Source organism: Podospora pseudocomata, chromosome 5, assembly GCF_035222375.1.
Source record: "Podospora pseudocomata strain CBS 415.72m chromosome 5, whole genome shotgun sequence".
In the NCBI taxonomy this organism is placed as follows: domain Eukaryota; kingdom Fungi; phylum Ascomycota; class Sordariomycetes; order Sordariales; family Podosporaceae; genus Podospora; species Podospora pseudocomata.
Window position 1 is genome coordinate 4,321,639 of NC_085889.1, and position 20,338 is coordinate 4,341,976.

Below are 20,338 nucleotides of genomic sequence, written 5' to 3' on the forward strand. Positions count from 1 at the left end.
TGGAAGCCTCCTTATGCTTGACAGGGGAATGTGGATCTTCCCCGCCGACTTGACTTGACCATTTATGACACTCTCCGATTTACCAGCTCCAACAAGAGCAACTTGGTTAGTATGTCCCGGCTTAAGTCTTTTGGATCAAACGACAGAAGAAAGAAAAAAGACGACAATCATCTAGGTAGGTACCTGCCTAGGTAGTGCCTGGTCAGTTCGCAATCTCGATTCAACTACCTACCCCATATTCATCCAACACTCGGCACCCGCCATCTTCCACTCATCGTCGTCCTATCGACTTAGTTGAGAGTCATGCTTACCGAATCATCCAGATTGCATATTCATACTTTCAAACACGTGCATAGAGAAATGCCCATTCGCCTAGGACCTTTCAGAACATCGAACGGACTCTAGGTGATGTCGGATGAAGCACATTCGAAGCGTTCAGCTGGTAGTTTTGGCTAGCGACACCTTGGCAAACGTGCCAGTCATATTGACACTCTTTCTCCTTTGTTAGAGCAAACAAGTTGAGCAACAAATGTTGAGACTTGGGTGACCAAGACAGTATCTCGCCGTACTTGCCTCCATACTTGGGGAGTCGGGATTACAGAGGGTTGTCGAAACAGCGTTACATCGGCTTCCCGTTTGGGATCGGATCGTGCAAAAACCTCTGCCGAAGCCATAACGGGTGAGTTATCCGGCAACACTTACTCATAAATGGACACGGAGGCAAGTCTCATTGGCCTGCCAAATCATCATTGGAGCGCATCTGGATTCGCCCGGAAATTCTCTGGCCCACCAAGCGGCTAGCATCTCGCTGCATGATCTTCCCCAGTTTCTTGGCCTCGAAAGGCGAGGCTGTAACGGCTACGCGAACGCCCGCCAACCTGGTTTTATCGTGCATACGGGCATTTTGGCAGTGAAGTGTGGAGTCTGAACGTAACATCGTGAGGTTTCTGTTGACAAGTGATCTCCATCTCATCTCGGGCGCTAGAGCGTACTTGGGCAAGTCCTGAGACAGGGGAAATCATAATGGCGAGAGAGAGGATTCGGCAGTTGTATCCACAGTCAAGTTCTTCTTTGCCCTTCGTTGACGGAGAAATATGCCCGATGTGGCTTGAGGCCGTGACAGCTGTAGCCCAGGGCCGATCCCAGGTTGATAATGGCGTATTTCAAGTATATAAGCCAGGTCACCTTCGTTGGACGCTCCTCGGGTTCACCTGCCAGGCATCCAGTCTCTTGTCTGATCATCAAGTCGCTAAGATGAGAATCAACTCCAGCGTTCTCAGCCCAACGGCACTGGCAGCCCTGTCTCTCCTCGGATTCGCAATCCCTGGAGCTGATGCTGCCTGCAGCTTGCCAACCTCGTACAGGTGGAGAGACTCTGGCATTCTCGCACAGCCAAAGTCGGGCTGGGTCTCCCTCAAGGACTTCACCCACGTCCCCTACAACGGCCAAAACCTCGTCTATGGCACATACCACGACGGCCGCAACTATGGCTCCATGAACTTCGGCCTCTTCACCAACTGGTCCGACATGGGCCGCGCCAGCCAGAACCAAATGAACAACGCCGCCGTCGCCCCGACGCTGTTCTACTTCCGCCCCAAGAACATCTGGGTCCTCGCCTACCAATGGGGTCCGACAGCCTTCTCCTACCGCACCTCCACCGACCCGACCAACCCCAACGGCTGGTCCTCCGCCCAGCCCTTGTTCTCGGGCACCATCGCCAACTCGGACACCGGCCCGATCGATCAGACCCTCATCGCCGACGACAAGAACATGTACCTCTTCTTCGCCGGTGATAACGGCCGCATCTACCGCTCCGTCATGCCCCTCAACAACTTCCCCGGCAACTTTGGCACCTCCACCACCATCATCTTCAACGGCGCCAAGAACGACTTCTTCGAGGCTGTTCAGGTGTACACCCTCAAGGACTCCTCCCCCACGACCTACCTCATGATCATCGAGTCGATCGGTGCCCAGGGCCGCTACTTCCGTTCCTACACCACCACCAACCTCGGCGGTTCGTGGACACCCAACGCCGCGAGCGAGAGCAACTCCTTTGCTGGCAAGGCCAACAGCGGCACGACGTGGTCGAACGATATCAGCCACGGTGACTTGGTCCGGTCGAGCAACGATGAGAGGTTCGAGGTTGACCCGTGCAACTTGCAGTTGTTGTACCAGGGGAGGTCGGGGAGCAGCAACGAGTATAACCTGTTGCCGTACAGGCCTGGTCTGTTGACGTTGACGAACCCGGTCGGGTCGCCTAATCCCAACCCTGCTCCTGGGCCGACGTCGACTGCTCAGACGACGCCGCAGCCGACGGGGGGGAATGGGGCGACGGTGCCGAGGTGGGGACAGTGTGGTGGGCAGGGGTATACCGGGCCGACGAGGTGTGAGGCTCCGTATACGTGCACGGTTTCTAACCAATGTGAGTTTGCTTGTTGCTCTGAGGATGAGGGATGATATGCTAATGAGATACGACAGGGTACTCCCAATGCTTGTAAACAGACACCACAATACGGGAGTGACGTGCAAGAAGGATCTGGTCATCAGCTTGAGGATTGGCAAAAGAGAAAACGGCCAAAGAAAGCAAGGAATTCTTTCACCCACACATTTTGTACCTACCTACCTACTTCATAGTACATATTCAACCCTTCGCCCTTACTCTCCCAGTCCCCACCCCAAAAGGCAGAGGCTTCCACAGCACCTTAACCCCAAACCACCAAAGCTCATCCTGCCACGTATTCCAATAATGACTCCCAAACGGCGTAATCCGATTGATATACCGTATCCCCACCGCATCCAACGCCGTCTGCAGCTCCCTCGCCTGAGGGAACACAAAATCGTAGAGTCCATAAGCAACCATGATCCCCTTCTTCAACAACCCCGGGTTTTGTACCGCAGAAGACGCATCGATATACGGCGTGTTGGTAGCAGGGGAAAACATCCCAAAGTAGTCAAACATGTCGGTGGCATTGACAAACATCTCGTACGTGAGAACACCCCCCATGGACAACCCCGCAAAGGCGCGACAGCTGGCGTTTTGGCAGACTTTGTAGTTTTGTTCGACCCAGGGGAAGAGGTATTTCTCAAAGTTTTCGCGAACGTAAGGTGCGGGAGGGATGGGGACACTGTGGGATCTGTTGCCGTAGATAAACTTGCCTCCTGAAGCGTCGAGGTTGTAGAAGGAGGGGGTGACCACCACGGTTGGGGGGATGTGCTTCAGGCGGATGAGGTTATCCATCACATGGCTCATTCGTCCGAGGTTTTCCCAGTCGGCGCCGTTGCCGCCTGCACCATGGGAGAGATAGAGGAGGGGGTATCTCTTCTCGGGGATGGTTCCGTATTCGGCTGGGAGGTAGATGGAAAAGTCGTGGACGTCAGGGGCCGGATGGATCGATCCGGGGGAGGTGTAGTTTGCTGTTTTGACTACACCACGGTGACCTTCTGGTGCGTCGAGAGCGTAGTCAAAGTTGGTGTTGAGTTCTGGTGAGGCCTGAAATTTGGCATCGAAGGGGACCTGGAAGCTGGAGGCTACTTGATCGCCTTGGACGTTTTGAAATGGCGGGAGGTCTGGGTCGATGACGAGATGGCCTGTGTCGATGCTGCAGTTGGGTGCGTAGTTGCAGTTGACGAGATACGCAAAGCTGTAGATGCCGCTTGGGAGGGGTGTTGTGTATGTCCATATACCATCATCCGAGGACTTCATCTCATATGGCCACCTGTATAGCGGTTCTGCTGGGAGCTGAGGTGAAGGATTGCTGACATAAAAGTCGCCCGGCTGGTAGTCGTGGGGATCATAGCGGCCGTTAAAGCGGTAAGACGTTCCTGTTGTGTGGAACTGGTCGGTGAAAGGTTGAATTCCGCCTCCTATTAGCACCCGCTGCGCAGTTGCGTTGACATAGCGAAAGTCGACCTCGTAGCCAGTGGGACCACGGCCGGTCTTGCGAATGGTCACCGAAGCCGAAGCTTCTAGCGACAGTAGGCTCCCAATCGCAAGAAAACTTCGTAAAAGCATGCTGCATGAGATGGGATTTGCCTGCTTCAACGGAACTTGAAGATTAGTGGACGGTCGGTCTTTATAGGTAGCTCTGAAAGTATGCTCATCTGTCCCGGAGACCGGGTTGACAGGCACCTTATGCGGGGTTATTTGGATAAATTGTCCAAATGTAAGCTAAGTCGGGGACGCAGCACCTGTTGGATAAAGTCCCCTTCTATGCCACCATCGCTTGTGCCATCTTCCGGATATGCGGGCTTGGTTGCCCCGTTGAATGCTTTATGTGGCAGACAGGCCAAATCTATGACATCAAAGGTTGGAAAGTGCAACATAAAACCACGGATGATAGATGTCAGTTTCTGATAGTGGCTCGAGGATCAAAGGCAGGTAATTCTGCTTCCAAAGCTCTTGCTGAGCGCGGTCCATGTCAACTGGTGGCATCATGACCCATTTTGCTTTGCACCATTCCCAGTATGACGGATACCATCCAGATTAATCCCAGTCAATGATGGCAGCTACCTTGGTATTCTCCCCACGACCTGATGGAATCCCACCCCGACGAGCGGGCTCGCATCAGCAACAAGGAAGGCGATGCCCTCTTCAATCTGGCTGTTATTGTCGGCTTCATTCAAGATCTTGCCCCCGCCATCTCGATTCCCTCACTGTCGCGCAAAAAGGGTCAGATGTTTGTTTCCCGGTTCGGTGAGTTGGAGGCGGAGCTCAGTGCCTTGAAGGACCAGGTGGACTTGCGGGAGTTCGCCGTCCCCATTGATAACCTGTTGGAGCCTGGGATGGCGGAGGAGGCTCTTCGAAGTCTGGATAAGTTCATTGTTGGGAAGGTTGGCACCAAGATTGGGTTCCTGTACCAGGATACGTTGGCCGATTGTTTGGAAGATCTTGAGAGACAGTATCAGCAGGTCAAGGAGAAGATGGAGAAGAAAGAGGAGCTGACACCGCCTCCCGCTACCACCGCCGAGAACAAGGAAGTACTCATTGAGCAACGCAAGCAGAAGGAGAAGACGCCTGGAACTCCCTCTTCTGTCTACGAGATCACACCGCATGCCCCGACGGCAATTGCCCCGGCTTCACCCCCCGCAAAGCCATTCAAGGTCAACAAGGCCGCGGTCGATGTTTTTCACACTCTGTTCAATTCCACTGAGAATCGGGGGACGTTGAACTGGTCGGCGTTTGTGGGTGCTATGACTGAACTGGGCTTTTCGGTGCTTCCGCGTTTTGGCTCTGTATATAACTTTTATCCGCCTATGACGATGGAGGTGAAGAGGCCGATTACTTTGCATAGACCCCATGGGTCCGAGATTGGAAGGCATTTGATCTTGACGTTTGCGCAAAGGGTTGAAGCGGGTGTACGGGTGGAATGCGGATAGCTTTGTTGTTTGAGATCATGGATACTCTGGGAGCTTGACCAGACTTGACCTATGCAGTTAGTCTATTAGTCTATTACGTAGGTACCAACTGAGACGCATTTATTGACATCCATGTTGCCTTCATTACTAATCTCGGTTACTCGAGAGACCAAACCTGCTCCCCCCAGACAAGGACCCGCTAGCTTACTCACTTCCACTCGCCACCTCCTTTCCCTTGACGCATCTCCGTCTCATACCTATCCCAGCCTCTTCGTCAAAGCTGAAGGTGGAAACATCCACCACTGTGATTTGTTGAGGTCAAGAGCACGAGTCTTTTTGGGCCCGAGAATGGGTCGGAATCAGCGCACCCAGGAAGAAGTGGGTGGTGTTGCTGGATCAGACGGTCCGTCCACAGGATCAGAGTTTTCTGTTGGTAGTCCCTCGCTCAACTCATTGAGTCTGTTGACTGTATGTTTCATCCCATTCAAGACTTCGGCAAGTGTCCTCACGCTCGTCTCCCCTCCAAGTTTCTTTGCCGCTGCAAGCTTGATCTTGTGCATGGCCAACTTATGGATAGCACCCTTGAGCCGGGATAGTGCGGCCGTGAATCCCTGGTCCCCTACAGCGAGGACCCTGCCCAAGTTCCAAGCAGAAGAATATGTCACATCCACAATTCCAAGCTCTTGATCAAGGATCTGAAAATCCTGACCTGAGTTGGAACAAGTGTCGAAATACGGGTTCTTGGGGACAACTGTGGGGGTGAAAGGACTTCGATAGAATGCCATAGTTGACTCGCCAGTCTGCAGTCGGTACTTGACTAATGTGAAGCCATCTTCCAGTCTTTTTGCCAGGCGCTCACTAACTCTGTTTCCTTTCAAACTGTCTATGACATCCTGCGGTGGCCGAAGAACACTCAAAGATCTGCCCAAATCGACTAAAGGAATCATAAACGTTGAGCATGTTTGGCGGAATGACGGTGTAATTCCAACTGTGCAGAGAACAGAGACTGACAAACTGTTTCTCCTCCGGGTTGGGGAAGGTCATATGTTCGACACCCTCAATCGAGACGAGGTGAACCGCAACGCTGACTGGCGTTTTGTTTTGCATTGGCCCAGATCGTGCGCCAACGACGATGGAGAATATTTCGACATCCTCTGTACCGCCGATGGCCATTCCCGTTGTGTTGATCTTGCGCACGTGCGAGAGGTATGCGTACTGAGACACGTCTGGCTTATCCTTCTCGATCCTGTTGCCATTCTCGTCAAACGCCGAGAAAAGTGACTTGAACAAGTTCGATTTGATGAAGATGAATTCTCCTTTCTTGTCGTTGACGTTGCGAAACTCCTCTTCTCCATCTTGGATGGGGTTGGCGGCGTTTGTAATCCCCCTCATCTGTCCGACGGTCATCTTCATGGATAGCGTACTCGTTTGTTGCCACTCCTGCCCGGCAGGTAGATTCGGCAGTCCCTTCAAATCTCCTGGATTCAGCTTGAGCTCTTCTTGCGTGAATGTGAACAGCGCCAGCCATGGCACCCTCCGCCTAGTATCGCCATTACCCTCCGTACTGGGGCTGCCAATTCTCTCCCACGGTAGATGGGGATCGCTCAACACAACGTGAGGCAGTATCCGGTTCTCTTCGGGGTACCACGACGGCGGATAGACGGAATAGACGGACTGTTTAAATAGCATGAATTGCCGTGCGTCGACGGAGAAGGTCTGCTGAGAGAGGAGCAGCAGTGGCTGGTCGTTATTCATGGCTGTGACGGTCTGCTCCGCGGTGATAGTGTACTGGGGTCCTGCGACAAGACTCGGCGCCCAGAAAGAGTTGAACCGTTCTTCGCCGGGGAGGAGATCTGGACCGTCGTCGTCTTCACCCAGTAGGGCGAGGCCTTTAGCTTTGCGGGCTTTGTAAACATTTCTTCGGGCATGGCGGAGGGTGAGGTGGCGGGGGGAGTTGATTGCCCGAGATTTGCCGCCTGTGAAGATAGCCATTTTGGGCTGAACCCCAAAACTGGAAAGCAGTCCAGGGCTATAACCCCAGCGTTAAGAGAAATATCGTGAAGTGAAGAATGAAGTAAGCAGCTGTTGGGCAAAACGTCAGGACGATGAGGAACTTGGGAAGTTGTTGTGTAGCAGCTTTGGTTTGGTCCTAGATTGGCCCACTTGCGACTTCCTCTCTCCCCATCCCCACAAAATAGGCCAGTTATTTTCGAAGTACCTCGTTGTCTCCAAGATCAGAAAGTTACTTTCGGCGATACTTTTCCTGTTGAACAATGAGCACCACTATCCCCGAAGCAGGCAGACCGGAACCCCGCAGGGGTCACCTGCATTGCATAACAGACGGAACAGAGAGACCTATCGAAAAATGCAGTACTACACTGCGTCACTGCATGTCTCAAGCGCGAATTCCGCAAGCTGGCATAATGGAACTTTGAACTGTCTGCTTCAACCAGCCACTTTTGAGGATCATGATGGGCACGTCTGCATCATGAGCGCTGAGTTGTCAGGCATCACGATCGTCACATGAAATCATCCGGTGTCAGGATTGTGAGTTTCATATTGTTCGTCTTTGGGTGATCTACAACTACAGCGCGTGGTGGTTTGAGGGGTCACCGAGCTCCATGAAGGAAAATGCCATTATCGTTACCTCATATTTACAAAAATGATGTGCAGATTTTGCATGACAAGACGGTATATAAATTATGATGGCTCTGCTTCAACATTCTGCTTTTACATCCTCTCACTTTGTCACCATCTTTCCTATTACCTTGACAAACAAGCAGCTAAATCACGACGTCTCTATCCTTTCCCCTGTGTATAACCCTGTCGGCCAAACTCTCAAAGACAACAAAACCATCGCTGCTGTCAGTGACGGTGTGTCTGCATCTGTCTTCTTCCTCACGTATGTGCCCCATCTTACCTTTCTACAGTTCTTCCCCATCCCCTCTTCCTTTCGTCTGTTCAGTCAACCAGGTTTATTGACCTTTTACCCTGCGGGGGAAGCGGAAACGCCTACAAAATCGACAGCCAGTGAGGGCGGGGACGGAATGTGGCTTGGATCTGACTTGGCTGTCCACCTTTTTGTTAGGTTGGCATCACGATCGTTTCCTTCTCGGATAGGGTCTGGTAGCATGGATTCGTTCATTTATCTCACATTTGAACCCTGCTGTGTTCGATACTTTATGTTCCTGCTTATAGAACTGAACCCCAGCTCCTTCATCCGCGCTGATCAAGAACCGGCGGGGGCAATACTGCAGCTAATCACCATATTTGAGACTGTAAAGGCGTGTGTTGTGCACGGTGTCAGATCTTCACCGTGACTTCTTGGCTAATTTTGCTATCCTCCAGGGCCATGAGTCAACCTTGCTATTGGTAATAGCCTTTTCAAACCCAGGTGCCATAACATTTCCCTTCATCTCAATCCCATAAGCATTATAACTAGGAGATTAATCCCTTCAACATCAAACGGCTGCAGCCAATTCCAATCCCCAACGCCCAACGACGGAATAGCAACATTTCTCTTCGGAGCATCTTTCATAGACTTGGTCGTCAATCGACCATCCTTGCTGAACTCGCTCACGTCTTTGACAACATTCAACCGACCAGCATGGAAGAAAGCAACCATATTCTGCATGGCATCCTGCCAGGTCCAAGACGGCAGCTGCAGGGATTTGGCAGGCAAAAAGGAGGAAAACGCATGGACCGGCGTGAATGGGTCTAGTATAGCGCCGTAAACCTTCATTTCTTTGTTTCGAAGGTCGCGGTATTGTTGTGGGGAGAGGTACGGCCCGTCGTAGTGCCCCTCATGTATGCGGGGAGTCGGATCACATAGCACTGTGCCAACACCAAACAGGTACTATATTTGGGACACCACTTCAGCAGTACCTTACGTACTCGGAGTTCAAGCATCGGTGACACTGCTCTCTCTCATGGGGTCCGATGTCTCGCCAGTCGTCTTGTTTGATCGCGAAATGTCGTTACAGTAGGAGGATGGTGCACCAAAGACCATGAAGTCGGCTTTGGCCTTGACCACGACACAATTTATGATTAACCATATTTCATTCTTGGTTATCATTACCGATACTAAGATACACAAACCACAGCACTCACTCAGTCAACCCGTCTCATCGCCAAGATGTCAAACAAAGACCCTCCCCCGCCTCCAGCTCCTCCCTCTGGCCCATTCACAGTCTACTCCAGCGCCGCGAAGCAGGGTGGCACGGGCTCAGTCAAGACTCTAACAGCAAAAACAAACATCGACAATTTCGTCCGTCAGCTTAGCTCAAGCAGTCTCGTCTTTCCCAGAGCGCCAACATCCCCTTCTCCTGAGACGATCCCTTTGGACCCATCTGATATCACCTTCAAATGACTTACGCTCCTCGATCCCAAGGGCACCGTGAGTGCAGGTTTTCATGATGCTGCCACTCAAGACATTGATAACTTTCAGGTCCGCATGGCAGCCCCTTGGGATCTGGTGTTCAGTTCTGCGCCCACATTCTTGTAACGACATTTGGTTCTGAGGGCAATCCGGGTTTACCACCTGTGTCCAAGGTCCCCGTACCTGGGTTGAAGGATACTGGCAGTCTTCTGTACATGGGCCTCGACCCAACGACCACGCCCGTCACGGCGTCTGTGAAGGAACTCTTCGCCTTCGCTGGGCTGAAGTCACCGCCTCTCTCTGAGTTTGCGCTTTGGGGTGTCACGCTGCGTGTATCAAGCGATCCAGCCAAGCCGATTCGTAACGCGCTTTTATACAGCCCACCCAACTACGATCAGACCATTCTCCGTCTGCAGTTCAGTCTCAGTGACGCAGACAGAGCCACCTTGCAAAGCTACATTGCCAAAGCACTTCCATCCCTCGAGTTCAGAAATGTGGATTTCATCTGCCGCCGCACCATCACCGGTATGACTACAGGTGGCAAGATATCAGCTTCCGCCCAAGGTGAAGTCCTGATCGAGACAGAGTGTCATCTTTTGCCCAAAGGCCACGATCTTCAGATCAGAGCGGGAATCAGCATTTTCCATGACCAGTACCATCTAACGTTCCAGCTCGACGAGCAGATCAAAGGTCACTCTGCCCTGGGAGACATACTGGCCTGGCTTGCAGAGTGTATTGGGCTTCAGTCCGATGACTTCAATTTTGTGATAGACATGCTTATGCAGCAGGATGGAAAGGCCTTTGGGGATGCGCTGGAGTTGCGCCGGATCCAGATTGCTCTCGGTACTGATGACGGCGGCAAGACAACCAAGTTGATGTCTTTTAGTGTCGACATTCAGGCCACGGCAACATTTGGGCATGAGAATGGCCCTGATGGCAAGCCCAAGGACGCAGACCCCGTTGTCTTTCTGCTCACGTACTTGTGGGAGAGGGGAGGACCAACATTCGGGTCGATTAGAGGGAGCTTGTGGAATGGGAAGCGCCCTATTTTCTTACCTACTTTTCTATTCCCATCTGTTTCATACCTACTTGTCGCTACTTTTCCAGTAATATACCAAGTCTAATAGCTAACACGCTTTTCCAGACTTCAACGATAGCCCTGACAGGAACTTGGCGCCTGGGTTCGAGGAAATCAACTCTCTCGTCCCCATTCTCGTCAAAGTCCGCAAGACCATCAGCATCCCGGGCCTCATCCCAGGCTTGAACATCGAGAACGTGCCACACAATATCCCCACTGATATCAGCAGAGCCTACGTCGTGCTCAACCAAAGCAGTATAGCGGTGGGCGGTACTGTCCAATCGCTGGATTTTACCTCCCAAGATAAGGACTACCCCGTACCACAGCTTAATCTTGGATGGGTCAGCATCGACGCTTCGTACAATTGGGCCAAAGGGGCAACATCTCCTCTCAACGTCAAGGCCTCCTTTCTCGCCGAGCTCAGGCCGTCCAAGAATGCCACACACAAGGAGCCTGCCACGCTCGTGGGCGCCATGGTGTATGATAGTGGCAAGTGGACTTTGAGCGCTGACCTGGAAGGACTATATCTCTCCTCCTCTACAACTTCTTTTTTCAGAAGCCATCGAACACGGACCCCGATGCAACTGGAGAAGCAGATCACGTTCTCCCGCTCATTGAGGCCATCGAGATTGAAAGCATGAAGCTCACTTACGTCTATGACAAGACGCCTACTACGGGAGACCAAGTTGTTGGCAGCTCATTCACCTTTGACGGAATTTTGAATGTCTCTGATTTGCAGCTCAAACTTCATTTCTCGTATGAGAAGAAGGCCTTTGAGTTCCGAGCAACGTTACATGCCGGATCGGCGACAACCATTGGGAAGATCATCGAAGATCTCGTCGGAGATGGCATCGACGTTCCAGAATTCTTTACGATGCCAAACTAGATCCAGCAAAAGACGGCCTTGAGATCGGTGTCATGAAGGGCTCATCGGCAAAGCCAGGCAACCCTGCACCATTCCACTTTGTGGCCAAGCTCATGGTGAATTTCCCCAAAGATGTCCAAATCACGTTGACCTTCGCCCAGTGGCATGGTAGCAACTGGTCTGCTTCAGAACCGTCCAAGAAGCTGATCAAGGCCGCTCTGACCGGCATCCCCCATGTGTCCATCCCTCTTGTTGGCGATATCACGCAGCCATTTGACGAGATGCACTTCATGCATGTGATCGACGGTACCAAGAAGAAGTCATCCCGGCAACTTCCCGGCATAAATCGCAAGGAGAAGGATGATCTCAACCTGGATGAAGCATTCAAGGCTCATCCTCTCGTTGTCAAGGACAAATCCAAGGATACCAGCGATGATGTAGTGGTCATCACTGCAGGCGCGCACCTCGCGATTGTCATCAAGAACGAGAGAGGCGAGAGAACCTGCATCCTCGACTACAACTTCAAGAAGCAAAAGACTGTCAGAGATGGAAAGGAGAACACCAAAAAGCGAACCATCCCGCCGGGGGGAGAAAGCAAGGAACCTGCAAAGAAGGACTCGGACGGCAGCGCGGCCTCGGCGCCTCTGAAGAAGAAGATGGGCGGCCTATCCATCAGTGATATCGGTCTCAAATACGAGAACAAGATTCTCAGCATCTCTTTTACCGCCACCATGGAACTCGGCCCCGTGGGCTTCAGTCTCATCGGGTTCGCTCTCAACATGGAGCTAAGCCTCAACCTGAGCGATATCAGGATGCTGCCTCCTAGCCTGGAAGGCTTCTCAGTTGTTTTCGAGCGCAAGCCCCTTTCCATTGCCGGCATCATCCGCCATGGAAAGACTCCCGAACTTGAGTACTACGCCGGTGGACTCATCGTCGGAGGGACGCCCTACCAACTCGAGGCAGCAGGCTTCTATGGCAAAGCCAAGCCCGAGGGACGAGACCCCTTCGTCTCCGTCTTCGTTTTTGCAAAGCTTGCGGGGCCGCTTGTCTCGCTTGAATTCGCAGAGATCTCTGGCGTGACGGGAGGGTTTGGATACAATTCCAGCGTCCGCGTGCCCACAGCCGACCAGATTACCTTGTTTCCCTTCATTGATCAGCATGCCACGGATAATGCCGGCGATGCACTGCAAGCGCTCCAGAAGCTGACCAGCGCGGGACAGGATGCGTGGTTCCAGCCTGTGCCGGATATGTATTGGGCAGCAGCGGGCATGAAGATTGATGCCTTCCAGATGATCGCGCTCGACGCTGTTGTCGTTGTACAGTTCGGCACTTCTATCAAGCTGGGCATATTTGGTGTTGCATTAGTCGATGTTCCTAGCAGCCTGTCAGACTTCAAGTTTGCCCATGTTGAGCTCGGCCTCGCTGTTGTCGTCGATTTCGACATTGGTATCATGAAAGTGGAGGCGCAGCTCTCCCCCAAATCCTACATCCCTCATCCAAGCTGTAAGTTGACGGGTGGCTTTGCCCTTTGGTACTGGTTTGACGCCCCCCACGCTGATCAGGCCAATGTGGGCAACTTTGTCTTCTCCCTCGGGGGTTATCACCAGGCTTTCAAAGTTCCAGTCGGATGGCCTGTCCCAGATCGCCTCAAAATCAGCTGGGGTCTAGGCAACACCCTGTCCATCTCGGGAGAAGCCTTCTTTGCCATCACACCCAAAGTTTGCATGGGAGGCGACAGACTTCGAGCTTCCTACTCCGCCGGGCCCATAGCAGTTTGGTTCGACGCTTTTGCCAATTTCCTGATCCAATACCAGCCTTTCCACTTTGCATCAGAAGCAGGCATTTGCATCGGCGCAAGCTTCAACCTGGACATCTGGTTCATTCACATCCACATCTCGGACGAAGTGTCAGCAGATCTATACCTCTGGGGCCCCCCCTTGGCGGGCATCGTCTCTGTCAACATCAAAGTAGCCAGATTCAACATCCACTTCGGCGATGACAACAACGGCCCCGGTGCACTGCAGCTCGACCAGTTCTTTGATCTTGTCTTGCAGGCTTCTAGCAAGAAGAAGGCAGCAACCACCACCACCCCCATGGCGGTCGCAACACCCATCATTCCAATCATGGAACCGGATCAAGCAGCCAGGTTCAAAAGGATGTCTGACAACGTTGGACATACCTTCCTGGCGCGGTTAGGCCTCATGAACGACACCTCTGATCCAAGCGCGAGCAGAACGCGGAGTGGGTAGTCAGGGGCGGCACATTCAGCTTTTCCATCGGTTGCAAGATGATGGTTGACGACGTGAAGCTTCTAGGCAACAACAAAGAAGACATCAACTCCAAGGCCTCCGGGGCAGGCAGCATATACGCCAAACCGATGAAGACCGATTCCTCCCTTGCCTCGCACATGACTGTGCGGATCACCCAGACCCAGGGGAAGCAGGTATGGGGAATGAGTCAGGAGTACAAGTCTGTTCCTACTGGTTTGTGGCAAAAGTGTAAGTGCTCCTCTCTGTCCTGCCTACTTCGACTGCTAATTATTCTGCAGACGATTCATCAAAAGACCCCTTGAACGGAAAGGGAAATAACAACATTGACGACTAACTCAACGACAAAGACGGAGGGATGAAGCTAATGAGCGGCATCTTGTTTTCTGCTCCTCCACCCAAGATGTCGGATGATAAGCTCAAGGTGTTTGACATCATCGACTCGACGCTCATGGGGATTGAGTCTGATAGGCAGTTCCCTCTTCCAACAGACTGCCATAAAGACTGGGATCCTCACCCGCCAAGGAATGAGGAGGACGATGATGAGTGGACGGTTGTGCAGAAGAGGTGGAAGACACCTCTGTGGAACACGGATAATGAGCCTAAGCACAGTGCTGTTTCCCTTGCAGTCGATTCGAGCCCAGAGGCTGCTGCTCAGCCTATTGTTCCAGTGGAACCCAAGACGCGAGACGTACAGACTGATTTTGTTTCTGCTTTTGTCAATGCTTTTAATTGGGATGCTGGCTTGAAGTTACCTAGCCTGGCCAAGATGCCTCGGAAGCTGGAAAAGAGGTTTGGAGATTTGTTTGTCGTTCCACCGATGATGACTGCTTAGTTGAATGGCAGTTTAGGGTCGAGAGAGGGGGGAGGGAGAGAAGGAGAAGGACACTTTTACATTGTAGCAGAGCTCACCTACTCAGAAATTGAGGCCAGTTCCTGGGATCACATTGGGTAATGGCCCTGGTATGTCTTGAAGTGTACGATAAAGTAGCCGCTGAAGAGGCTCAACATAGGCCGAAAATCAGCTGACCAGAAAAGTCTGGCTTCTGTTATATAACTAACACGTATACATATACAGATTACTCCTTCTTAATCCACAGTGCCCTCGGGCAACACCGAAATATAATCAATCGGCGCCGGCTCCAACCCATCCGGCCTCCCCACAACCTTTAGCTCACTCCCCTTCTTGACCCTCACCCCCCTAAACGTCTTCCTCGCGGCCGTCTGCCCATCAATATATGGCGACGGCGCCCGTCCAAGCTCATACTCCAAATCGCCCTTCCACTTCCCCACCAACTTCCTATCCACAAACAGCTCCCAGGTCGAATTCCCCAGCGCCATATCATAGTAATTAACCGCAAGGTCATACTTCCCGCTCGGAACCTTGAGCTTCGTCGTGGCAGTGCCAACAGTGCTGTTCGTCTCGGTAACGACACAGTGATACCCGCTTGCTGCCTCAAAGGGAGAGACTCTATACGACTTATACCCCTTGAGCTCCATCTCCTCAGCTTCAATCCTGTACTTGTGGTTGCCCACACGACCGAGTTCATCAGGGATACCGCTCTTGTTGAAGTAAAACTGGTTCACACTGTCACGCCAGACGAGCGAATGACCAGCCTGGTAGATGAGCCGGAACAAAACGTGCTCGTAGCGCTCTTTGTCAATCCGGCCCTTGAGCTTCTCCCAAAGGGTGACGAATGTCTGCGCCGTGGCGCTGCCCTTGTAGTGGGCGTCGTAAAAGTGTTGAATGACTGTCTTGCCCGACTTGAGCTTTTGGGTGTACGGGACGTGGTGGAACCACAACAGAAGGTTGTCGGGGGTGGTCTCAATGTTCTCGTACATGGCCGCGATTTCAGGGGGGTACTGGCCGGCGAAACCGGTGCCGTTCCATACTGTGCGGTCCATGCCGATGGTGTCGTCGTCGGCGCGAGTCCATTGACCCCAGGGGTTTCCGTCTTGGGAGCCGGGGTTGGGACCGTAGTGGCCGAGGAGGATGTCGGTTAGGGTTTGGATGCCGAGGTTGCCGGAATAATCCTCGTAGGCGGGCCAGGACTCCATCGAGATCTTGGTGATGACGTCGTGGACGAGCTTGTCGTGGCCGAAGGTGAGGGTGGTCCACTCCTTGAGGATGCCGGTGGAGGTTTGCTCCGGGTCCCAGGCGAGCTTGCCGTAGGCGTAGAGGTTGGACATGGCCAGGTGGGAGCCGAGCCAGGTGGTGTTGGTGCCGACGTTGACGACACCGGCGTACCCGGTGAGCTTCTGGCCGAAGCGCTTGCCAGACACGATGGACTTCAGGGTCGAGGGCTTGCTGTCGACGCGGAGATCAAAGTCGAGGAGTTCCTTCCACATGGGAGCGAGGTAGACGACGTCTGTGAAGAGAACCGTTAGGAAGTGACGTGACAAGGGGGTAGAATGAGATTTCACATACGGGCTTGTTGGCCAAGATACTCCTGGGTGATCTGAAGCTCAACTGTGGCACCAGTCCTGCGAAGGTGGGTGAAGAGAGGCGAAACAGGCTCGCGGACCTGGAAGTCGATAGGGCCGTACTTGATCTGAATGACAACATTGTCCTCAAACTTGTCATCGAGACCGTCAAAGTAGTCGACGGCCGCGTTGGCGCGGTCAGCCTTCCAGTCCAAAGTCTGGTTCAAGCTGCGGTGATCGTAGACGAAAGCGCGGAAAAGGATGATACCGCCGTGGGGCTTGAGAGTGCGCGCAAACAGGTTGGCACCATCAGCCAGGGTGCGGTTGTATGTCATGGGACCGGGCTGGCCTTCCGAGTTGGCCTTGACGAGGTAACCCGCCATGTCGGGAATGCGCTTGTAGAGGTTGTCGGCGATGCCCTGCCACCAGTTGACGACAGTCTTGTCAAGGGGGTCGAAGGTATCAAGCCCACCGAGAAGCTGAGGAGCGGCGAAGTTGAGCGAGACACCAAGCTGGACACCGTAGGGGCGAAAGACGTCGGCGATGCGAGCGAGACCGTCCATGTTCTCGGGGGTGAGGATCGAAGCATTGGCGTTGACATTGTTGGCTACGACGGCGTTGATACCGATGGAAGCCAACAGCCGGGCGTACTGACCGGCGCGGGTGAGGTCCTCGCGAATGTGCCCGTCCCAGAAGAAGATGGAGTCACCGCCATAACCACGCTCGACGCTGCCATGAGTGCCACCATCTTGCATGTTGTCCCATTGGTTCACCCATCGGACTGGCGCATCGGGGTTGGAGGTGAGGGTAAAGTCGGACACATTGCCCTGGGCAATGACGGAGAGGTAGTGGAAGGCACCGTAGAGGGCACCGCGCTCGTTTTGACCGAGGATCAGGACGTTGCCCTTGGAGATCTTGAGGTAGAAGCCATCCTCGACAAGGTCGGGCAGACCCTTGGCAGCAGAAGGGTTCTTGTCGACGTATGCGCTGACGGTGCCAACGGTGGCAGTGGTCCCCTTGGGCTTTGATTTTGCAACAGTCAACTTCTTGCCAAAAAGACCGCCGATGCCGTCCACCAGCTCCTGTCCAGCGGTATGGACGGGATATCCCTTGGTGGCGTTGAGAGTGACGACGGCGGAAGGCAGTTTGCCGAGATGGCGGGAGGCACTCGGGACGCGAGCATATCGTAGCCAGGCAGCGAGACCGTCTTCGGCGACGGCAAGGCCGACGACCGCGAGCCACAACAAACTCCTCATCTTGAAGGATTGAGCGGTGCTGACTGAGGGTGCGTCAAGTCATGTTTACACTGACGGCGGCACCTACATTTTAACTTCTGATGCTCGCCCGGCCGTCGTAGCAATGGATCGTCGAAAGTAGCATCGGCCCTGGATGCAATTCTCCAACTCAATTTATCCAGACATCCACTTGCTTGGGTCGTCCCCCCATCTTCCCCATCTCCCCCTCTTGCCAAGATGCAACGTCCTCCAGGGGTCAGATTCCACCACTCACGGGCCGTCATTGGTCTCTTTGTAGCCATAAACCCTAGCATATCCACTTTGCCCAACGGCTCGTCCCCGCGATACGACCAAATCTAGACCAATCCGACCGTTATGATTCCTGGTGCTATTCAGCCTGTTGTTGGCGAGTTGAACATTGCCGGCTCGGCAGCGTGATGGGCTTGTCCCAGTCGCGTAACATCATCAGGTCGGATGGAGCCCTCGTGCCGAAGTCACCAGCTGGGCAATATCGCCAGGACCTGCACGCACGTGTGGTGTGCCCTCCCGCCACCCATCCTTCGGGTGGGAGGCAGGTACAGATGCAGGTTGAACCTCAGATGGTTGCTTTCCTCGTGGTATTTTTGGGCCAGATGCTTCCCGACGCCATGAGGTTTGCCGGGTCGCTTGCTACGCCGGGCCTGGTGTGCTGACAAAGTCCGGAATCATCGGCGCGGTTCCCATTGCGTCGTGCGAGCGGTCAATGACCTCGGGTAGGTGGAGATGAAGCTGGAGACCATCGTGGAGCATCGGGCTTGACGTCATCTTCGGGTCTTGAGAAAGCTGGAGGACATGGTGAATAACCGATACTTTCGTCTCTGTCGTGGAATAAGCATTGAAAGGTTACTGTAACAAGTGTATCCTACCGATTTAGAGGATCATGTCGCAAGAATATTGCCCGACATTTCGGTATGTTGAGTTGAAGTGCTGGAGGTGATGGCCCTGATGGGTGCCTGGTGGAAGTGGGGGAATGGTTGGTTGTCACCTGGAAGGGGTTCCAACAGTCGGGCAGCTTGACGTTCCGGACAACGCTTACCGATAATCAACCTCCATGTGGGATGGTCCTTCCTCAGGTCGACTGATGGATCTAAGTCTTTTTTCGCCTGCCAAATGTTATCTGCTTACCTCAACGCATTTTCTATGCGATCACCATTCTTGGAGCGTTGCCAGTGAGAGGGTAGGGTTGGCGGCAACACCAGAAGCTAGACGACCATTATCGCTGTAGAATAGTATTGGGAACTGGCCTTGGCCGCTTCGAGATATTGGAAGTATATTATTTTTACTGATTCAACGAGGAACAGGCTAAATACCTAGGCGATCGGAATCCCTCTACCTATCTATTTAGAGATCAAACTCCAACGTCCAGGACATGGACATACAAGCAACAACTCTCCACTCTAGACCACATCACACCGAGTACGAATCCTTGGACAAGTCAAGATATCGATGTATTGAACCATATTGGAATCTGATACCGGACTTCATGGCATGTGTCCATGGGGGACACAAAAGAATGACATGTTCTACTAACGGGGGCCAATCTCCCTTAGTTGTTGAATCCCCGTCTTGGGGAGAAACATAAATTTGGGTTTTCTGTCAATACTTCGTAGATGAAGATGAGGTGATTGTACGGGGACATGTGGAAGCAGCGAACGGAAGAGAGTGAAGAGTATTTGGAACTGTTTGTATTGGTATAAGCCAAGAGAGAAAATCAGAGGACCCAAACTGAGAAGGCTTGGTGTCCCCGAGGCCATTCTTCACGGACTTCCTGATTAATTGTTGATCCCTGAGCAGGCAACCTGTAGGTACCTTCCAAAGCCCTAGTGTTTCTTGTCTTGTTTCCCGCCACCCCCTCCCTTGCTGCTGTTGCCCGTAGCATTGCTAGAGGTGCTCTTGCTACTTTCTCCGGATTTTCCACTGTCCCTCTTCGACGACTGCTGCTTGGTTTTTTCTTTGTCTTTGCTGATGGCTGGCTCAAGAACCATGACTGTAAGTATGTCTGACATGGCTGATAGGAGGTATAGGGTTCCTTGATGAATTGATGCGCTTTGTATGATGTGATCTGTGAGATGCAGGTTTTGGATCTTGTAACGCAGTCATGTTGAGTTTGGTGTGGAAAAGCTACAAAGAAAGCTACCTACTTGAATAGGTATGGTAGGCTTATATAGGTAGATAGGTAGATACTAGGATAGCCCTCAGGGTCTCAGGTTTCGCGTGACAGCAATCGTGATATCTGTCCTGCTCCTAGGTATCGTGATCTCTCACCTGCCTCGCTGCGTGGCGTACTGTTGGCAAAGTGATACTCACCTGGTGCTAACGAAGAGCAAAGTTCAGTTGGGAGTCGTCTTCTGGCGTCATTGATGCCGCGGGTGATATCACTCAAAGGCTCCACTCTGCCATCAGGTCTTGGGAAGTTACCTCGCGACAACGGCATGTTTCAAGGTTCTACACGTGATCTGAATGAGAGACGGGATGGCAGCGATCTTCTTCTCAAGAAGCCGTTTCAATTAGCCTTCAGGACTACGAGAGTTAACAGTCATTCGTCGAGGACGCAAGAGATCCATAGCTTGCGATCCCAAGATGCTCGCAAATATCCATCGTATAGATGTAGGCCAGCTGGTCAGGCTCCTTGTTATACAGACTTACACACTTTCTATCTTGGTCTCTCACAGTCCAACATCCCGCGCAATATTATCT

General features: G+C 52.7%; 5 protein-coding genes across 5 annotated transcripts; 4 read left to right on the plus strand and 1 right to left on the minus strand.

The window, feature by feature from the left end:
• The first annotated feature begins 930 nt into the window (after positions 1-930).
• On the plus strand, positions 931-2,502 carry AXHA2 (Alpha-L-arabinofuranosidase axhA-2). Its single transcript, XM_062891518.1, has 2 exons — positions 931-2,422; positions 2,479-2,502. The coding sequence occupies exons 1-2, from the start codon at positions 1,024-1,026 to the stop codon at positions 2,496-2,498; spliced, it is 1,419 nt and encodes a 472-aa protein (XP_062742834.1). The 5' UTR covers positions 931-1,023; the 3' UTR covers positions 2,499-2,502.
• A 6,988-nt stretch (positions 2,503-9,490) lies between these two features.
• QC762_0087940 (uncharacterized protein) lies at positions 9,491-11,697 on the plus strand (the record flags this gene model as incomplete). The annotated part of the gene is made up of 4 exons (XM_062884021.1): positions 9,491-9,626; positions 9,803-10,709; positions 10,900-11,287; positions 11,368-11,697. The coding sequence occupies 4 exons, from the start codon at positions 9,491-9,493 to the stop codon at positions 11,695-11,697; spliced, it is 1,761 nt and encodes a 586-aa protein (XP_062742835.1).
• A 32-nt stretch (positions 11,698-11,729) lies between these two features.
• Positions 11,730-14,280, plus strand: QC762_0087950 (uncharacterized protein; the record flags this gene model as incomplete). The annotated part of the gene is made up of 3 exons (XM_062884022.1): positions 11,730-13,917; positions 13,992-14,174; positions 14,225-14,280. 3 exons carry the CDS (start codon positions 11,730-11,732, stop codon positions 14,278-14,280), a joined length of 2,427 nt encoding a protein of 808 aa, XP_062742836.1.
• A 66-nt stretch (positions 14,281-14,346) lies between these two features.
• QC762_0087960 (uncharacterized protein) lies at positions 14,347-14,778 on the plus strand (the record flags this gene model as incomplete). Its single annotated transcript, XM_062884023.1, has 1 exon — positions 14,347-14,778. One exon carries the CDS (start codon positions 14,347-14,349, stop codon positions 14,776-14,778), a length of 432 nt encoding a protein of 143 aa, XP_062742837.1.
• Positions 14,779-14,839: 61 nt separating this feature from the next.
• Positions 14,840-18,608, minus strand: QC762_511170 (uncharacterized protein). Its single transcript, XM_062891517.1, has 2 exons — positions 16,372-18,608; positions 14,840-16,312 (listed from the first exon to the last, which is right to left on the minus strand). The coding sequence occupies exons 1-2, from the start codon at positions 17,621-17,623 to the stop codon at positions 15,033-15,035; spliced, it is 2,532 nt and encodes an 843-aa protein (XP_062742838.1). The 5' UTR covers positions 17,624-18,608; the 3' UTR covers positions 14,840-15,032.
• Positions 18,609-20,338: the final 1,730 nt, after the last annotated feature.